Source organism: Aquarana catesbeiana, linkage group LG10, assembly GCF_042186555.1.
Source record: "Aquarana catesbeiana isolate 2022-GZ linkage group LG10, ASM4218655v1, whole genome shotgun sequence".
NCBI lineage: Eukaryota > Metazoa > Chordata > Amphibia > Anura > Ranidae > Aquarana > Aquarana catesbeiana.
Window position 1 is genome coordinate 246973307 of NC_133333.1, and position 21492 is coordinate 246994798.

Here is a 21492-nt window from a genome sequence, read left to right on the forward strand (position 1 = left end):
GTGTCGCCTATGGAGATTTTTTTAAGTACCGTAGTTTGTTGTCATTCCACGAGTGTGCACAATTTTAAAGCGTGACATGTTAGTTATCTATTTACTCGCCATAACATCATCTTTCATATTTAACAAAACAATTGGGGTATATATTGTGCATTTTTTTTTTTTTTTTATTAAAGTGTATTTTTTCCCCAAAAATTGTGTGGCATTAAAAATTACAATGGCCGCCATTTTATTCTCTGGGGCCGCTGCTAAATATATATATATATATATATATATATATATATATATATATATATATATATATATAATTTTTGAAGGTTCTAAGTAATTTTCTAGCAAAAAAATACTTGTAAACCATGAATGTCAGAAAAAATGCCTGGTCGGCAAGTTTAATGCAGCCTCCAAATTACTAACTTGAGCCCGATCTCAATCCAGCAATGTGCACGAGAGCAGCATCTCTCTCGGCTCTTTCTCTACTCATTGGACAGAGCGGCAGCAGCGGGGCGAAACGCGTCAAGGGGCATGGCCTTTGGCGGAGTCTCATAGGCTGAAGCTGTCTTGATGTCTATACTACTGTATAGTAACTGGTTGGGAGAGCGGTGCTTTCTTGATTTCTCGTTTTCATAGAGCTTAAGCGCAAGTGCGCACGTTTAGGAGCGTCTGGCTTTTTTTGCGGCCAAATGCTCCTCTCCTGAATGCGCTGGCCCTGTTTTTCTGGGGTTTTTTTCTGCCTATAAATGCCTATCTGTGCATGCAGTGGTGGGACAAGGTCATCTAGAGCCCAGGGCAAACATGCCAAACTGCTCCCCCCTAAGATGTGTCAGCAAAAATCCCCCAAGTGCTCAAAACTGAGCAATAATTTGCATGATTACGCATAAATTCCCCCTCCTGCCAGTACAAATCCGCCCCCACCTGCTGAAATCCCCTCTCCTAGTACAAATATTTGCCCCTCATCCCCCAAATCCCCCCCAGCACAAATGCCCCCCAAAAAAACACCCCTTCTAGCACAAATCCTATACCCCTAAAATTCCCCCTCCAAATATACATCCTCTCCCCCACTCCAAACCCCCCCTCCAATCTCTGCTCCTAGCACAAATCCTCTCCCCAAAAACAATTTCCCCTCCTAGCATAAATACCCTCCAATCATCTCTACTAGCACAACTCCCCCCCCCCCCCCCAATAAATTCACCCCTTCTAGCACAAATCCTCTACCCCTAAAATTTCCCCTCTAAGTATACATCCTCTCCCCCACTCCAAATCCCCCTTCATAGCACAAATCCCCCTTCCAATCTCCGCTCTCAGCAGAAATCCTCCCCCCAAAAACAATTTCCCCTCCTAGCACAAATACCCTCCAATAATCCCTACTAGCACAACTCCCCCCCCCCCAATAAATTCACCCCTTCAAGCACAAATCCTCTACCTTTAAAATTTCCCCTCCAAGTACACATCCTCTCCCCCCACACCCAACCCCCCCAGCACAAATCCCTCCCCCAATCTCCCCTCCTAGCACAAATCCTTCCCCAAAAACAATTTCCCCTCCTAGCACAAATACCCTCCAATCATCCCTACTAGCACAAATTCCCCCCCCCCCCCAAGAAAAATGTCCCCCCTCCTAGCACAATTCCGCCCCCCCCTCTACCATATCACCTCTTCTAACACAAAACCCCCCAATCACCCCTCCTAACACGAATCCTCTTCCCCCATCCTCCCTCCCAACACAGATCCCCTTAAATCACCACTCCTAGCGCACACCCCAAATACTCCCCCCCAAACAATTCTTACCCCCTGCCGCCCCCAAATTCCCCCTTACAATACAAATTCCCCCCCCCCCGATCTCCTTACGGGACACCCTCCCTCCTCACATGATACCATAGTGCCCCTCCTACCCACCCCTTATCTCTGCCCCATGTGTATGTACACATTGGTTAGAAGTCACATTTTTCGGCATCCCTTTCTGGCCGTCTCTCCGTAGATAGGAGGTCATACTCTAGGCTACCGCCATGTTTGTGCAACAATAAAAACAAGACAAGGGCCAGCCACACGGAACTGTAAAAAGGGAATTTCATTTCCAAGGCCAGATAATTTCCAATGAATAACCATTTGAAAAGAAAAGAAACATTTTTTTTTTCTGATTTCAGTCTTTGGAGTGACAGGTCCCTCCGTCCTCCAATGGCCCGGGGCTGTGTGGCTCAATAATTGCCGTACAAAAAGACAGCAAACAGGGCCTGGTCTTCTCCAGCCAACTTCCTGGCTCCTTATTGAAGTCTGCACTCCGTCTTATCCGGGTTATAATTCATCAGTCTCACCGTTCCCACAGGGACAGGATCCAGGAGACCCCGCGTCCACGTCCCACCTTACCAGAGGCCATTCCTGATGGCCTTTATATAAATAGGTACTGGAGGGCTACTCCTCGCCTATCATATCCAAATAATCATTTCACAAATTATCATAATTATCAATCAATCATCTCTTAGAGAAACAATGTAATAGTGAGGTATCAGATGTCTGCTATGACCTTAAGTATTACATATCTCATTTTAAATGACAGGAGATTAATAGTTTCGGTAATGCATATTTGAATGGAACACAACACCATTATCTTGTGCTGATACAACCAGAACAGGCACAGCATTAAAATGACATTTTTAACCTCACATGTAGCTGAGAGAATTATCTGTAATTGATGAGAAGTGCCACAGTGCGCTAATGGGGAAATAAGTCAAAGTTTTAGTTATGCAAGAACTGCTGCTATAAAAAAAAAAAATGAAAAGAGTTAAAAAAACAGAAAAGATTGAGAAATTATTATAATGCATCAAAAAAAACTTTGTTGTCTATGTTGTTTTTTTCTTTTCTTTTTTTTTTTTTTTTTAATAATTTATGAGAATAATAGGGTAAATTTAAATTATTATAGAAAAATTATTAGAAAAAGTATTATATGCATTTATTTAAAAAAAAATGAAATACAAATATATAAATAATAAAAGTAAGATAAAGTAATAAAAATATAGATAAATAAATAATTATATATATATATATATATATATATATATATATATATATATATATATATATATATATATACATATATATATATATATATATATATATTTAGATAGATAGATAGATAGATAGATAGATAGATAGATAGATAGATAGATAGATAGATAGATAGATAGATAGATAGATAGATAGATAGAGATATCTATATCTCTATCTATCTATCTATCTATCTATCTATCTATCTATCTATCTATCTATCTATCTATCTATCTATCGATAGATAGATAGATATATTATCCAATGGTTGTCACTGCACACAGAGAGAGAGAGAGAGAGAGAGAGAGAGAGAGAGAGAGAGATCTATATATCTATATATTTTTATTTTTTATTATTTTTATTTTTTATTATTATTTATTTTAAAATTTATATAAATTAATTAATAATAATGATAACTAATAGTAATTATAATTCCTTTCTAGACACCTCAGCCCTGATACAAATCTAATAAGAGAGAGAGAGAGAGAGAGTGAATGAGAATAAAAATGATATATATAGTTTTTATATATATATATATATATATATATATATATATATATATATATATATATATATATATACACATATACAAAGAGAAAGAGAGATGATATGAGAGAGAGAGAGAGAGAGAGAGAGAGAGAGGGAGAGACAGAGACAGGGAGAGAGAGAGAGAGAGAGAGAGAATATGAGAATAAAAATTATATATATATATATATATATATATATATATATATATATATACATATACAGAGAGAGGGAGAGATGATAGAATATATACATATATATATAATTATATATAATATATATATATCTATAGATATAGATATAAATATAGATCTATATCTATATCTAGAGATATATATCTATCTATATCTATAGATAGATATATATGCAATATGTAAAAAAAAGAAAAGGGTTTAAATAAAAAATGAATAAATAATATAGAAATATAATAAAAATAACGGAAATAGAAATAAACTAGCACAAATGTGTTAGTAAACATAAATATTTACAAATTCATAGTATAAAGATTGAAAAGAATCTAAAGTTAAAAATAAATAAATATAAGGAATCTAAAATTAAAAAGAAATAAATATAGGGATCACGTTTTAGAATAAGGTGATAAAAAAAATTATAGCATATATGTAGTGGTGGTTGCATTGATTAAAGGTTTTTTTTTTTGTTTTTTTTTAAGCTGTGACTTTTGTTTGTTTTGCCCTCTTGATACCAGAGAAGAAAATAGGACATGAAGGAATGAAAAGAAAACAAAATCCTTTTTCCACTTGGTATCACAGAAGATTTAATGCTGCTGATTACATCTATTTGTTGTTGAGGGATAAATTCTTTTTTTTTTCTGGTATGTTGGAAAATAATTGTGGAGCTGTTGCCCGTGTCTATCCTATTGGATTTTGATAAGAAGGCTATTCAGCTCTCATAATGTCTTCTATCCATTTTCAGCCAGCTTTTAACATGTCTCTTTATTTGTCCCTAAAGCCTCTTCAGCGATGCCTTTTCATTACAAGTCTCTCAGCTGGCTCTCCAGAGAGACTGGGCCCGACAAGAGTGATAGATAGATAGATAACTCTATAGATTATTTCGCACAGATGTTTTCTCTCCACCAGCCCCTAGGCTATTCCTTCCAAGTAAACAGAGACGAAATAGAGGCTCTGCTGAAGAGAGAACTCTCCGAGGACCGGTGACACCAAAGCCGGGGCCTTTTTAAAAGGCTTTGGATGACTATAGCTCCATTCTTCCACTCCGGCCTTGGAATAAAAACATTTGTTCAAACTGGTTTTTAAGGGGGGATGTGAAGGACACCAGTGTTAGCATCAGGATGGGTAGATGATAACATCCATCACTAATAACTCAAAGGAAAAAAAAAGAAGTAAAGGATAATCAATCACTTATGTATCAACTGCCTTCTGTGTACCATACAACTCTACTGAATGTTTTTTAATCAAGTTGCTCTTTTGAAACTCTACTAATTTTATATTACACATAGAAGTGCCACATGTGACATTTCGTTATTTGAAGGGTCAACCCAACCACTACTGCTGCCCCGTCAACTGCCGGACCTCCAACACTGCCTCCCTGCTTCTGAGTGTTCAGCAGTTAAAAGGGCAGTAACTGCTCACTGAGGCCCCATTCACACAGCTGAGCTTCTTTGGTCTTTTTTTGAGTGCTTGTCCAGGCGTTTTTGCATGTTTTAGGCTTTAGTTTTCTAGTTGAAAGCAAGAAAAACGTGCTTATAGGACCTTACTTTAGTCCCAGTGGCATCATCTCTAGGTCTCTGTGCTTCTTTACTCAAGGCAGGTAGATCATGGCTGGGGGGGGGGTGGTAGGCTGCTGTACAAAGCTTTGAGAAACCATCACAGCACCTTGTCTAAGTACACGTGCATCATGGCGGTCGGCGGGGCGAGTTAGAGAGCAGTTTGATGATCTTTAGTCCTTGCGTGTTTTGGGGGGCTTATTGGATGTCTATTCGACTAATTGTATGGCGATCGTTTTTCCCTGCTGGGTTTATGATCATTTTCTTTGGCCATCTATATTCTAGCCCAGTGGTCTGCAAACTGCGGCCCAGGGGCCAGTTGTGGCCCTTTGCTTGGTTTTATCCGGCCCTTGAGGCCTTATTTTCATCTACTGATACCAACAATGGGGGCATAAATCCCTCATTGACACCAATGAAGATTTCCTCCCAATGACACACACGATGGGGCAGAATTCCTCCTAGTAACACCAAAGATGGGGCACAATTCCTCCCAATGACACCCACAATGGGGCCTAATGGCACCAATGATAGGGCACTATTACTCCTAATGACAGCAACGATGGAGCACAATTCCTCCCATTGACACCAAAAGTGGGGCATTGTTTATTCCCACTGACATTGGGACCTTTTCTACTAAAATAATGGCTACAGTCCTCCCCCCTTAAGTCTGAAGTACTGTAAACTGGCCGTTTGTTTAGTTTGGAGACCCCTGTTCTACCCTATATATCTTTATCTATTGGGCACATAGTTACCTTCCTAGCCCTATTCGGATTCCACTATAAGTTCATATTCATATTCATTTATCTGCCTTGTAATTTTAAGTTTTTATTTGCCTGTGCTACTCGCCATATGCCCTCCCGCTCTCTAGGGGGTGTTTTGTCTTTGATGCCCCTGTGACTGCCCCGGAGGCTAATGTACGGGGTCTACGATCCACAACGTCAACTGATTTCTGATCAATATACTGGGTCCTGAAGAAGGCATATTCTGGCGAAACAAGTTGACAGCTGCACCTGGAAGTGTATAAACTACAGTATTTTGATTATGTACGAACATGTACAAATACATTTTTGACTATAATTTTTTGTCATCTCCTATGCTGAGCCAATAAAGTCCCGTATTGTTTTCTTGTGAGAACAGGGCTTCATCTATAGTTATTTGGATGTGGCTTGTGAAAGTCTCTATTTTTCTTGTCTAATTACTCCTCTCAGGAGTCCTCAGCCCTGATGCCAGCAGCGGGCCGGTTCTTGGGAGGAGTTATGCAAATCCGAGACTTCCTGTCCCAGTGACAACGGCTTTACTAGACAGAAAGGGGGTTCTAGTCTTCCTCTACTCCACTAAAGAGAAATATTGAAGAGTTCTCCCTACTTCTTTTCTGGTAAAATGTTATCAGCAGGACAGGTAATGAGGGGAAAGTTCTCTAATGGATCTCCGACAGCAATAAAAATTCCACTTGAATGCCTAAAGAGGAGCCAAGGGTGTAGCTTATCTTATTTAAACACTGAGACTGTTCGGGTTGTGATAAGGAAGACAGATCCTCATTTAGCAGTCAGTTTCTTAAAGCATATCTTCAGTGCATCTGAGCACCACAAACCAAAAACTCTATTTAATTCATTTTTAATACTCAAAGCAACCCCCCCCCCCCCCCCAATCCATCCATTTCTCCCCTTAGCATTTCTGGCTGTGGCCATCTTGAGTAAGGGCAAATGAGTCATGTAGCATTTACTTTCTGGAATTCATCTGCCCTTAGCTCAGGCATGCAGGCAGGAGGGTGTGCTTAGCTGAGAAAGACCACCCTCCCCTCCTGAAGACCCCCGGGGATGTATGACATCTTTTGCCTAGGCATAGAAAGCAGGAAGTGACTAAAGAAATGTGAAAAAAGAGGTTTAAAACAAGTAAATATAATATACTTTCCTATCTATTTACTAATGCTTTGTGTGACCGTGTGTATGCAAGACAAGTTGGAGCCAACGCCCTTCGAACAAAAATCCATGGTTTTGTTGTCGGAAAGTCCGATCGTGCGTACGGGGCATAAGTCAGCAAAGCACTTTTATTGTTTGATCCATTACACAATATTTGTCAATTGTGGTGCTAGTAGCTCTTCTGTAGTTTATTAGCACAGTAATACCTTTATATATATATCTTAGCATTTATATAGTGCCAACAGTTTGCGCAGTGTTTTACAACCTGAGGGCAGACAGTACAGTTGAAATACAATTCAATACAGAAGAAATCTATCTATCTATCTATCTATCTATCTATCTATCTATCTATCTATCTATCTATCTATCTATCTATCTATCTATCTATCTTTCTCTCTGATCAAATCAGTTGCGGAATCTCTCCATTTAGTTGCTAAAGACAGAGCACACCACCAAAATGAGATCTACTTAGTAAGGGCCTATCAAATCTTTCTTTCTTGGTAGCCTTTTTAATCTAATTTAAGCCTCATTTGGACTTGTGGTTGGGGATGGCAAAAGTTTCCAACTGCCACCCCCCCCCCCCCCCCCCAAAGTGGCTGTAAACCATTTTGTCTTACTTTTATCTATAGGTAAGCCTAGAATAAGGCTTACCTATAGATAGTGGAAATATCTCCTAAACATGCGCCGTTTAGGAGATATTTCACTTGTAGTGCGCCAATGTCATCATCGGTGCATGCGCTGTGAAGGAACGGACCACCGTGCCGTTTCTTCCCCCAGCGTGTGCCGTCACTGACGGTTGCCGCGCGCATTGGCGGGAGTGACGTCACGTGGCTCCGGCCAGTCACATATATATATCTTAGGATTTATATAGTGCCAACAGTTTGCGCAGTGTTTTACAACCTGAGGGCAGACAGTACAGTTGAAATACAATTCAATACAGAAGAAATCTGTCTATCTATCTATCTATCTATCTATCTATCTATCTATCTATCTATCTATCTATCTATCTATCTGTCTAGCAGCAAATTTATTTCAGAAGGTGGAATTCCGTCTTTGGTGGCCTACAAAGACAGAATTTTCCTGCAAAGGTTCTGGTAGTGCACTCAAGCTGTTCATTTCCTTCCAGTGAGGCTGATGCAGTTGTTCCATAAGCGTACTTGAACTATTCACCTTACCGCCCTGACTTCTATGACCTTTGGCTATTAAAACGTCCAACCCAACCCTAAATAAATTTATGACCTCATAAAGCCATGCCATCATTATGCAACAGAATTTAAGTGGATGACAAATTTTCCATCAGAACATGATGTTGGATGGAGCTGTCAATGTACGCTATCCAACCATGTCATGGAAACACGTTCCACAGTTTAGTCAGTGATGGGGAAAGCCCAGAACTTAACGACTTTCAATAACGTTGACTGCTGAAGTCAAATTGAAGATGATGTATTTAATATACAAGCATCAGTCAATTACTGTACTGAGGGTATAGAGAAGCTTTTCCCAACCAGGGTTCCATGGAAGCCTGGGATTCCTCCAAAGGTTGCTAGGGATTCCCTGATCAATGAGCAGCTTCTGCCTCTCAGATAAGTAACTACTAATACCAATGATCTTTTTAGCTATCTGTATAGTGGAAGGCTTCCCACTGAACTTGGTTGTTGGGAGCATTATTCCCAACATCCATGACACTATCGTACTGTGAGCTCTGAATATAGTAATTATTAGCAGGGGCTCCCTGAGTGAAAAACGAGTACTTCAAGGGTTCCTCCAGGTTATAGAGGTTAAAAAAAGGTGGTGTAGAGGTTAAGGATTATTCAGTAGGACGCCATATTTGGCAAACCACAACTGGTTCATTAAATAGAAAATTGTACACATGATAAGAACAGCGCGGCTGATCAAACCCAAGAGCTTTGTATCCTCTTCGAGCAACGCCATGGCCGGACAATAAGGTTCTGCGGGACTGCCACCTCCTTGACGTGTCCAATGGCACAAAAAAAGGTCCCACCAAGCCTGCAGACAGCCAAGAGTGAGTTATGACGAGGCGTTCGGTGAAAAGTTCAACTCTATACACACTGGCCATTTTGCGAAGGTCACAACGTGGTCACATACTGTTCTTCTTGTAGAAGTGCAGTTACAGATACAAATTCACTGTAATTATCGCATTAAACTCAAGAAAGGATAAAGTGCGCTTCTTTTTTTTTTTGTGTGTGCCAAAGCAGATGCGGCTTATGTAAATTAGAAGACTTACAGAAATAAAAAAAGGCAAATAAAATTACTATATAATATATATATACCACCATACTCTTTATATATGTATTATTATTGTATTTGATTATTTATTATATTATTATGTTATTATATTATTTATTATTATTATTATTGTGTATAGTTTATTTTAACGTTCAATACAACAAACTTAAAATAAAAATAAATAAATAAATATATACAAAGCATAAAAATCAACATTAAATGAAAAATAAAATTAATAAATATATATAAATAAAAAAATATATATATATAGATATAGATATAACTATAGCTATATATATAGATAGATAGATAGATAGATAGATAGATAGATAGATAGATAGATAGATAGATAGATAGATAGATAGATAGATAGATAGATATAGATAGATAGATATAGCTATAGATATATCTATATCTATCTACCTATATATATATATGTATATATATATATATATATATATATATATATATATATATATATATATATATATATATATATATATATATATATATATTTAGATATAGATATAGCTATATCTATATCTATCTATATATATATATATATATATATAGAGAGAGAGAGAGAGGGAGAGAGAGAGAGAGAGAGAGAGAGAGAGAGAGAAAGATCTATCTATCTATCTATCTATCTATCTATCTATCTATCTATATATCTATCTATATATATATATATATATATATATATTATATATAAATAAATCCATGAAGTGAAAAAAAAAATAACATGCACAAGGAAACTGAAATCCAAACCATTTGAATTCAAATTACGAGGAGGAGGAAAAAAAGTATAACAAATAACGTTCAATCCTGTAGTTTACATAAGTTTGCTTAAAGAAATAAACAAAACCCGGTGCACATTGCAGGACATCTTTCTCTACTCATTTAATGCATAATGATTTACTATTGGGATCCAAATGTACTTGAAAGATGGTGCAGCCCCTTCTCACTAACACAACGGCCCTGCCAAGTGATGTCATTTCAATGCTATTTACATTGACGGAACGCGCGGCCAAATAATTTCCCATTAAGACAGACTGAGGGATTTATATCATAACAAGGACCAAGAGCGCTAACCATCATCGTCATTCATAATCTAATTATTCTGGTACTTATCGCGGAGGCGGAGGGCCAGGACAAATTTCTGCTTGCCTCGGTTAAGCTCCAATCACAAATCAGATTGTCCCAGTCTAAAGCTGGCCATACATCAGTAGATTTTTTGAACAAACGTCAGTACGAACGTTCATACAAAATTTCCCATTTTTACATTAGATGACATGATGAATTTGCTCCAGAGGACTGCAAAAAAATCTTTGCTTTTAACATTGGTTTTTGGAGTGAATGGACTTTTCCAAATCACAACCACGTGCAATGTTGGAAAATTATTAGTTAAAAAAAAAGAGTCCTATTCTTCTCCTTCAAATTTTCTTGTCACTGTTTTGACCCGACCAACCATAAGAAAATCATATGAATTTTCTTAAAACTAAAATTTTCAATTAAATTTTACTAGCGAATGGCAAGCTAAAAGTTAGCCATGCACTGGTAGAATTTGGTTTGAAAATAACTGTTTTCAAAGAGTTTGTTCAGTTTTCGAGTGGCTAGTGTGATCAAATCGACAATAGTTTTGACGAGGAAAACTGAAGGAGAAGGATTCAAGATTTTTCTTGCTTCTAGCTTGATCAATGGAAATTCCAATTGCGAATGGGATTCCCATTCAGAATTGCATTTACTTCCCTCCGTCTTGAAATCAAATGTTACAATTTGCAACATAGTCATCATGGCAATCCAACAAGAATTTTTCAGACTTTCATACCAATTTTGTATATTCACTGATGGTATTATGGAAAGTCCTGATGAATGACCTTCAAACCTTGGCATGAAAATCTTGCATGGCCAGCTTTACTATTTGATGGAAGGTCATGCCTCATGGTGGTCTATATCTGGTCCATAAGGTTTTGGCCCATATCTGTCATTTGCACATTGCTATAACATGCTATATATACTCTTACCAAAATAGCCTATTTCGTATACAACCCTACAGGAATTTAGAGCCCAGCAAAAGACAAACTTTTTTTTTTTTCTTACAGCCAGAGTAGAGAAGGCTTTAAACTGCTTCATGGTTTTATTAATTTGTGTTGGAGACCGCCCTGGACTGCTGGATCAGTCAATGGTTGTGGTTGGATTATTATGCAGGCAAAGGGGAAGCAATCCCTTCCAGTGGGTCGCGCCCAATGTTGGAAGGTGATACTAGAACATCTTAGGGGCTTGGGCTGCTACCTTTCCAATACGGCCTTGTGGTCGATTTGGGTAGGAAAGAAGGAGCGCCCAGTGTCTAGAAAAGTGTAACTTTTGATGTATAGTTCAAAAGACGTTTTTTGTAAGTGTAAACATGTACATCAACCCAACATGTTTCGGTGGACTAGACTCCCCCTTCATCTTTAAAGCTTTGGCGCCAAATGTCCTCTTCTCTGCTGCCTCTGAATCCCTAGTTGGCACTCTGACATCCTGTAGTTCGGAAATCCCCTAAGTAATATATTATTTTAGGAACCAGTCCCATCCACTAGCATGCAGCAACAGCCCTGAAGAAGGGGGAGTCCATTCCCCTGAAACACATTGGCTTGATCTACATGTTTACTCCTACGATAAACATCTTTTGCACAATTCATCAAAAGTTGCAGGTTTGTAGACAGTGGACACTCCTTCTTTCCTACTCGAGTCTTCTTGCCAACACCACAAGGCCTTCTTTATTATCCAAAGGCTTTATTGATGTCCCCATGGAGGAGATTCCCTTCACTGGTGTCAGAAAATCTCTTCAAAGAGAACAAAACTTCCAAAAGCCACCCATATGCAAATTAAAAACAAGAAAAACGTTTTGTCTGTTTTTTGTTGTTTAGCTTATAGTTACCATGACAAATATCAAATAACATTGTATCTCCTAACTCCTTCTCCTTGATGTTAACACAAGGAGGTGGCATCCTGTTCCTGTGATTGTTGTCATTGGCTTTCACAGCGCTCACGTGACCCGGAACTCAACTGATTAGCTCCTGATCACATGTATATGTATATCACAAGGTGCCTAATTTCTTTGCTGCACATAGTGAGGGACTTGAGGGGCAAAGGGCCCTTCAGTGAACCCTCTATGACTAGTCGATGACATCTTGGCCACATAGGGGTTTGGTTGGTTTGTTTGCAGATTACCGGTTCAGTTTATCTATGATTATTAAATAAAAATGCACTGAAGACCAGATTTATCTTGAGTTCAATGACTTTGCCGAAGAGTTCCACAATGAATGAACATTCTGATCTCATGACCAACTATGTTTGAAGGAGGAACTGGCATGGTCATGGCAACCAATTGTATTATCCTCTTCATGTTTTGAGTACACCACCAGATCATTAATGGAATCTGATTGGCTGCTATGGTATGGTCAACCAAATAAAAACAAGTTTAAGGAGCACATCGTATGTTAAAAGGTTCTCAATTCAGGCCATTATTGGCACCAACCACAACATGGGCACGACTAGGACCTGACTCCAGAGTGGCCATAAAACAACAAAGAATGGTCCACAAAAATGTCCTCCTCTACTATGTATAAACAGCAGGTCCACATTGAGGCAGTCAGAACAAAAAAAGTCAAACTGTTACATTGTTATCCAGGTAAAGTTTGGGTATTGGAAAATAAACCGCTGACTTCCTACCTTTCGAAGACAGCCACCTTGTGAAGTCACTTCAGACTCTGCCAGAATTTGCTAAGGGAAAAAATAGAAAAGAAAATAATTATTCACATGGCAATCAATTCAAGTCTATGAAATAAAGCCAAAGTTTAATTAAAGCTGAACTATGGGAATGAAGCAAAATCTACCCTTGGTGTGCCCCCCACCACTGGAAAGGTTAAATGCCCCTTTAGTCTAGGGGTGCAGGGATAAGGTGTATTACCATATTCCTGGCTCTGGCAGGCTTCCTTAATATACGAGACCGGTCTCCAACAGCGTTCTCTCTCTCTAAGCAGCTTCAGGCCATGATTGCGATGCCAGGTACTAGCTCTGCACTGTGTGTGATGATGCCTAGGGACTGCCCTCAGATTGGAGCTTGAGGACAGTGCTAGAGCCTACTGGACCAAGGGAAAAATAGTACCCATTTATTCACGCACCTATAGAGTAAACATGCACTCAACCCTTGCAGAGCAAAAATAGGGTTTATTCTTGCTATCCGTGTTCCCTTTTGGAAATTTTCCTTTACTTCCTGTTGTGGAACACAACAGGAAGTGAGAGAAAGTCTCATCAAAGGGAGATAGTTGCCACTGAAACAGTTGTCCCCATTGGAAGATTTGCTTTCACCCCTTTGGTTGACAATTGTGTCACTGGGGCACTATTCCGTCCACTGACATCAATGATGGGGCATAATTTCTCTTACTGACCCCACAAAGGGGCAATGTTGTTCCCAATTACACCATCAATGGGGCACAATTCCTCCCACCGACAAGGCACAATTCTTCCCACTGACACCAATGATGGGGCAAAATTCCTTCCACTAAAACCAATGATGGGGCACTATTCCTCCCAATGATACCAGCGATGGGGCAATATTTCTTTCAATGACACCAATTATGGGGCGCTATTCCTCCCACTCACTCCAACGATGGGGCACTGTTCCTCCCACTCACCCCAAAGATGGGGAGCTATTCCTCCCACTGACACCATCTATGTGGCACAAATCCTTCTACTAACACCAATGATAGGGCACTATTCCTCCCATTGACCCCAACAACGGGGAGCTATTCCTCCCACTGACACCAATAATGGGACATTTTTTGCTCCCACTTAGGCCAGGCCATTTTCTACTCCCACTGACGATAGTCCAGCCTCCCTAAAGACTGAAGGACAGTGAACTTTTTTTTTATAAGGTTTGGACTTCACAGAAAATTGTGCAACATTGCTCCGCCCACTGGGATACCATTATAACATTGCAATATTGATCCAGACTTAAGAGATAAGATCAGCAATACAGAGGGAATACGAGAAAATAGGGACTTCAAAGGTGCAAATAGACACAAATATATTCCAAAATCACCTTTTATTTAAAAGCAATAAAATCAATCCTGTAAAACTGATAAATTCGACAGATACATGCATCGGATTTCTTATTAAAATTGACGCTTCCATTAGACATGTTTCGCCAAATATATTTGTACAGCTTCTTCAGGGGAATATGAATAAATCTGTTGAATTTCTATCAGATATTATCTATGGTTTCATTGGTAGTTGACCCCCCACAGAGAAATGATATGGACAGCTAGTTAGACAGCCACAGGGAGGATATAAAGTCCAAGAAGGAATCCTGGATTCCTAAGTGAACCTCAGAAGCACGCTGAGACTCTATTTCATTTTTATCTTGATTGTCCAACAGCCACAAAATATGGGGATTCTCAGATTGTGTTGATGCTTTCTGCCTGTTTGCTCCCTCCTGGCTCCAGCAAAATGGCCAGCTTTTGTTTTGTTTTTTGGGGGGGGCGGCAAACAACCACCCATCCCACCCCAAGCAGCACCCACCCCCCGCTGTTTGCTGGTTGGTCCAGCACTTACCCCATCGTGGCGGATGGCAGGCAGCGTGGTGCAGCAGCTTGGCTCCGAGTCCTCTCCTCTATGGTGGCTTCCAGCTCCTCCCCTCCTCCTCCTAAGCGTCCAAGAGGATCGCCCGTCATTTCAGCCAAACAGGTGATTGGTGTCAAAACCTGCTTTCCGATTGGCTGGGAGGAGGATCAGTGTTACAACAGCAAATATTAATTCGCTGTTGTAACACACCTGGGCGGACTCTCTGCAACCCAAGCCCACCTTATATTAAAGCCTATTAGAGCCTCTGTGCTTAAAAAAAAACAGCTCCCCCCCCCCCCTCATTTTAATCAATGTGACGGTGTCCTGAAAGGGGCCGGACGCATGGAAAGGGGAGGCGGTGATGGACGGGGGGGCAGCGTCCGTGCTCCCTTAATGGACGGCTGCCCTTGAAAATGGCCGCTGGCTGTCCAGATCATTTCTATGTGGTGGTCAACTATCAAAGAAACCATAGATAAAATCTGATGAAAATTTAACGGATTGATGCATGTACTCCTGAAGAAGCTGTACAAATATTCGGCGAAACATGTCAAGTGAAAGCTCCAATTTTAATATGAAATTTGACATATGTATCTGTTAAATGTATCAGTTTTGCAAGATGGATTTTATTGATTTAAAATAAATGATGATTATGTGCACCTTTAAAGTCCCTATTTTCTCGTATTCCTTCTGTATTTAAAATTGGGATGTGGTGCTCAAACGTTCATTTCTCTCGTCCAGGACTTAATAGTAGTAAAGATCAGCAATAGCGAATTGCTGAAGAAGCACCTCTTCTTTTATGTAGGTGACATGTTCTCTTTAATGATCCTGACGGTGACATCAGGAATATATTTCATGTCTACGTCCATCGATATGATTTGACCCTCATCCTAATCATTGATTAGCCATTTTATGATTTATTATCCTTTTAACAACTCTATTGATTGGGCCGATGTATTTTAAACACGCCTTGTCAATACATTTTAAACAGAATCCAATATCGGCTACTTGAGACCTAATGAAAGATTAGATAGGGCAAATGGCTTTGTTTAGCGCTTCAACTTGTTAACAATTGTCTGTGGCCCGTGAGTTCCTTCAAGGTGGACTGCGGAGATTGTGAAATATGGAGAAGGGAATTCACCTAGGCTGTATCCCCCTCCTCCACAGATGATAAAATTATAATAAATTGTGATGTGTTTGGATTATGTATTTTTTTTATTTTTTGCTATTTTTGATTTTTAGAGTTGCTACTGTACTTGTTATCCTCCTCATTGTCTGCTCCTGAAAAAGCGGATTAATACTCCACGTTGAGATATACAACGTCTGTTGGTGAGATAAAAAAAAAAATTATATTTGGGGTAAACAGGCAATATATTTAATATTAAGGATTAACTACACTAATAGGGCGTACACACGGTCGGACTTTGTTTGGACATTCCGACAACAAAATCCTAGGATTTTTTTCCGACGGATGTTGGCTCAAACTTGTCTTGCATACACACGGTCACACAAAGTTGTCGGAAAATCCGATCGTTCTGAACGCGGTGACGTAAAACACGTACGTCGGGACTATAAACGGGGCAGTGGCCAATAGCTTTCATCTCTTTATTTATTCTGAGCATGCGTGGCACTTTGTCCGTCGGATTTGTGTACACACGATCAGAATTTCCGACAACGGATTTTGTTGTCGGAAAATTTTATCTCCTGCTCTCCAACTTTGTGTGTCGGAAAATCCTATGGAAAATGTGTGATGGAGCCCACACACATACATTTGAAAATGTAATAAAAATCTTTAAATACGAAAAAAAAAAAAAGTTATATTTGGTTATACAAAAAAAGGCAAAAGGTGATATCCTCATAAAGGGGTCCAAACCTCAAAGGAAAGAGGTGGGAACAGACTGCGGAGCACTCCTTAAATAAGCTTTATTGAGAAACGCACACATATAAACGTTTACAAAGGATGGCAAAAATATTTAAAAAGACAACGTTGTCCATCTAAAAACGCACTCCCAGGATACCAACCACGCCATATTCATCCATACTTACCAGTATACAGATTTGTGGGGATGACACAAAGAACGGGTCAAAAGGGTTCCTGGGAAACCCACGGGGCACTTGCAACCAAATGCTATGTGCCTACCTTGAGGACATCCAGGCCCACTATATTCCATCAATGTATGATATCAGACGGAAAGTCTATAGCAATCCAGTGGTCATACACAGTGATAGGAAATACACTCAAACCCTATCACTGTGTATGGGGGGATTATGGTGTGGGGGTTGTTCTTCAGGGGTTGGGTTTGGCCCCTTAGTTCCAGTGAAGGGACCTCTTAAGGTGTCAGCATACCAAGACATTTTGGACAATTTCATACTCCCAACTTTGTGAGAACAGTTTGGGGATGGCCCCTTCCTGTTCCAACATGACTGCGCACGAAAGTTGCATCAAAGTTGTGCAGGAACCTTTAAAGTTGGTCCCTGCGACCTTAAAGTGATAGTAAAGGCTTCCTTTTTTTTTTATAACAAACATGTCATACTTACCTGCTCTATAGAGTGATTTTGCACAGAGCAGCCCCGATCCTCCTCTTCTCGGGTCCCTCACTGGCGCTCTTGGCCCCTCCCTCCTGCCAAGGGCCCTCACAGTAAGCAGCTTGCAATGGGGGCATCCAAGCAGGCTTCTTCCTGGGCCACGGCTCTGCGTGTCCAATCACACACAGAGTTGTAGCTCAGTCCTAACCCCTCCCTCTCCTCATTGGCTCACTGGCTGTGATTGACAGCAGCTGGAGCCAATGGCTTCTGCTCCTGTCTCAGCCAATGAGGTGGGAGAGTCCCCGGAGAGCCAAGACTCATGTGCACATCACTGGATCGAGATGGGGCACAGGTAAGTATTTTTTGGGGGGGGGGGGGGGGCTGCTGCACAAAAACCTTGAGCTTAGAACCACTTTAAGTCGCATAGATTGGAACGGGTGCCATTGCAATCAATGGGCTGCGACTTGTCATGTGTTTTTTTTGTGCCCAAAGTCGTAGAACAAGTTGCACTAGTGGGAACGAAGCCATACATATGCTGGAATTTAACTTTTCCAGGTGACTCCAATTCATTTTAACAGAATTGTGAAGTTTTACTGAATCCTCCCCATATTCGGGAAAATAAAAGCTCTCAGTTTTGCACATCCCTAGTGAGCAGCCATTGGATGGTACTTGAGTAGTGTTTTCTCTGAGACAGATAAGCGTTTTAGAGAGTTTTTAGCACATTCGAATTCACAATTGGGGGGCTAGAAGGAGGCTGTTCTCTTGGTGTCCACCAAGAAGACTGGAAGGGTGGTGGAGAAGACGTGTGAGATGATAGGACAGTATCGCCATGCGGCTCTCATAAAACAACAGTTTATAAGTGAGCATTCTTCTTTCGTAGTTGAAGCTGAACTTGATTATATTCCAGAGACAGATCACAAGGGCTCTATTTAAATGGTAATGTTATCCCTCTCTTCTACCCAGTCTAGATAAACTGTCACTGAAAAGAAGGGCTGTGAGATTATAGGTTTTGATGTGCACTTAACGCAGCGTTGCATTTTTTGGACGCAAGTGAAAAAAAATAAACTTGACGGGCCGGCTCTCCATTTCCAACCCACTGAGAAAGCTTTTACACTGTTTATATGATGTTAACACACGTTTCTAAACACTTCCCAACGTATACATTGTTTGTGAACGTCATGTGGTTTAACTTATGATCCGGTGCGTATCTACATTCCAGCTTTGTTTCATTGGCTTGGATCTCTGGAAGACCCTGGAATACATTGTCTCTAAGGCAAGCTTTCTCAACTTTTTTTTTTTTTTTTACCCCAGAGGAGCCCTTAAAATAATTTCCTTGGGAGTCATTGTGAAAATGCCCCTTACATTTTTGGTCAGTGGAAAAAAAATGTCCCTTGCATTGGTGGTCATTAGGAAAATGCCCCTTACATTTGTGGTTAGTAGAAAGAATGTCCACCTTACAGTGATGGTCGGAGCACCACTCTTACAGATGGCTAAAAAAGATCAATGGTGTCCTGCAGCTGGCTCCGCCAAGTGGTGTTGCACCCGGAACTATGCAGTTACCATCCCGATGGAAAGTTCATCAGTCACAGCCCAAGGAACCCCTGGCCACTTCTTGAGGAACCTTACGATTCCACAGAACCCCATGTTGAGAGTGGATGCTCTAAAGCACATATGTCGAACACAAGGCCCCTGTGCTGAATCCAGCCCGACAGGCCTTGTCATGTCGCCCTCGCACCCAGTTTTGCAGCAGGAGCGTGGTGGAACTCCATTCCGTCACCTCCAGCTCACACTCTCCGTTTCTGCTCCTCGCTGTCAATTGTAAACACAGAAGCCTTCTGTGTTTATGAGGGACAGCTTTGCTCCCAGTGGCTCCCAGATCTTACAGATCTGTGCATGCAGTCACGGCGGGGCACGGCAGAGACAGATCTCCAGAATCTGAGAGAGAGAGCGCAATCTCACTGCAGAACTGCCTACACAGTAAGGTATTAGAGATGGGCCAGGTAGGAGAGAGAGATGTTAGGAAGCTTTGGTGCATAGCCACCCCTAAACCCTGCACTCTGTACACAGCACACCTCGGAACTCTGCACTCTGTACATAGTGAGCTCCTGAACTCTGCACTCTCTATGTAGCATACTCCTGAACCCTACACTCTGTACTACCGCACCCCTAAACCCTGTAGCACATGCCTGAACTCTGCACTCTGTGCATAGGGCACCCCTGGAACTGCACTCTGTACGTAGCGCACTCCTGAACTCTGCACTCTGTATGTGGAACACTCCTGAACTCTGCACTCTGTTCGTAGCGCACTCCTGAACTCTGCACTCTGTACGTAGCACACTCCTGAACTCTGCACTCTGTATGGATCCCACTCCTGAACTCTGCACTCTGTATGGATTGCACTCCTGAACCCTGCACTCTGTATGTAGTGCACTCCTGAAATCTGCACTCTGTACGGAGCGCACTCCTGAACTCTAGACTCTGTTCATAGCACACTCCTGAGCTCTGCACTCTGTATGGAGTGCACTCCTGAACTCTGCACTCTGTTTGTAGCGCACACCTGAACTCTGCACTCTATACGTAGCGCACTCCTGAACTCTAGACTCTGTTCATAGCACACTCCTGAACTCCTCATTCTGTGTGGAGTGCACTCCTGAACTCTACACTCTGTTCGTAGCGCCCTTCTGAACTCTGCACTCTGTATGTAGCGCACTCCTGAACTCTGCACTCTGTATGTAGTGCACTCCTGAAATCTGCACTCTGTACAGAGCACACTCCTGAACTCTGCACTCTGTTTGTAGCGCACTACTGAACTCTGCACTCTCTACGTAGCACACTCCAGAACCCTGCACTCTGTATGGAGCGCACTCCTGAACTCTGCACTCTGTACATAGCACACTCCTCAACTCTGCACTCTGTACGTAGTGCACTCCTGAACTCTGCACTCTGTACGTAGTGCACTCCTGAACTCTGCACTCTGTTCGTAGCGCACTCCTGAACTCCGCACTCTTTACGTAGCGCACTCATGAACTCTGCATTCTGTATGTAGCACACTCCTAAACTCTGCACTCTGTACATAGTGCACTCATGAAATATGCACTCTGTTCATAATGCACTCCTGAACTCTACACTCTGTTTGTAGCGTAATCCTGAACTCTGTACTTTGTACGTAACGCACTCCTGAACTCTACACTCTGTATGTAGCGTAATCATGAACTCTGTACTTTGTACGTAACGCACTCCTGAACTCTACACTCTGTACAAATACACCCCAGATACAACCAGCCCTTTGATTGCAACCATGCTTATGATGTGTCCCTCAGTGAAATTGAGTTGGACACCCCTGCTCTAAAGGCTGAAAATCTAATGCCAAAGGAGGGCTTCACTGTTTTTGTCCAAGCTGTTGCTCGGCTGTACCCACTATTAAAACTGAACTCCAGGCAGATATAAAAAATATACAATACCACAGCTCTGTCTTCACAAATAAATCTTTATGATGATTTTTACACATGCAAGCTGTATAAGCACCTGAATTTGACTTGGTTTCAGCTTCTTGCAATCCTCTGTACAACAGAGCTCAGATGAGGACATGAGAAGCAGCACAAGGAGTCTAATGCCCCGTACACACGGTCGGATTTTCCGACGGAAAATGTGTGATAGGACCTTGTTGTCGGAAATTCCGACCGTGTGTGGGCTCCATCACACATTTTCCATCGGATTTTCCGACACACAAAGTTTGAGAGCAGGCTACAAAATTTTCCGACAACAAAATCCGTTGTCGGAATTTCCGATCGTGTGTACACAAATCCGATGCACAAAGTGCCACGCATGCTCAGAATAAATAAAGACATGAAAGCTATTGGCTACTGCCCCTTTTATAGTCCCGACGTACGAGTT

At 40.9% G+C, this 21492-nt stretch overlaps 1 protein-coding gene across 1 annotated transcript in view; it reads right to left on the bottom strand.

Annotated features, from left to right (window-relative positions):
• The window catches only part of LOC141110176 (histone-lysine N-methyltransferase PRDM16-like), a gene marked incomplete at its 3' end in the record, with an annotated part of 503012 nt that overhangs the window by 349895 nt on the left and 131625 nt on the right, over positions 1–21492 (bottom strand). Inside the window, 1 exon segment of the mRNA XM_073601385.1 lies at positions 13183–13233. Coding sequence (XP_073457486.1) covers positions 13183–13233 — 51 coding nt within the window.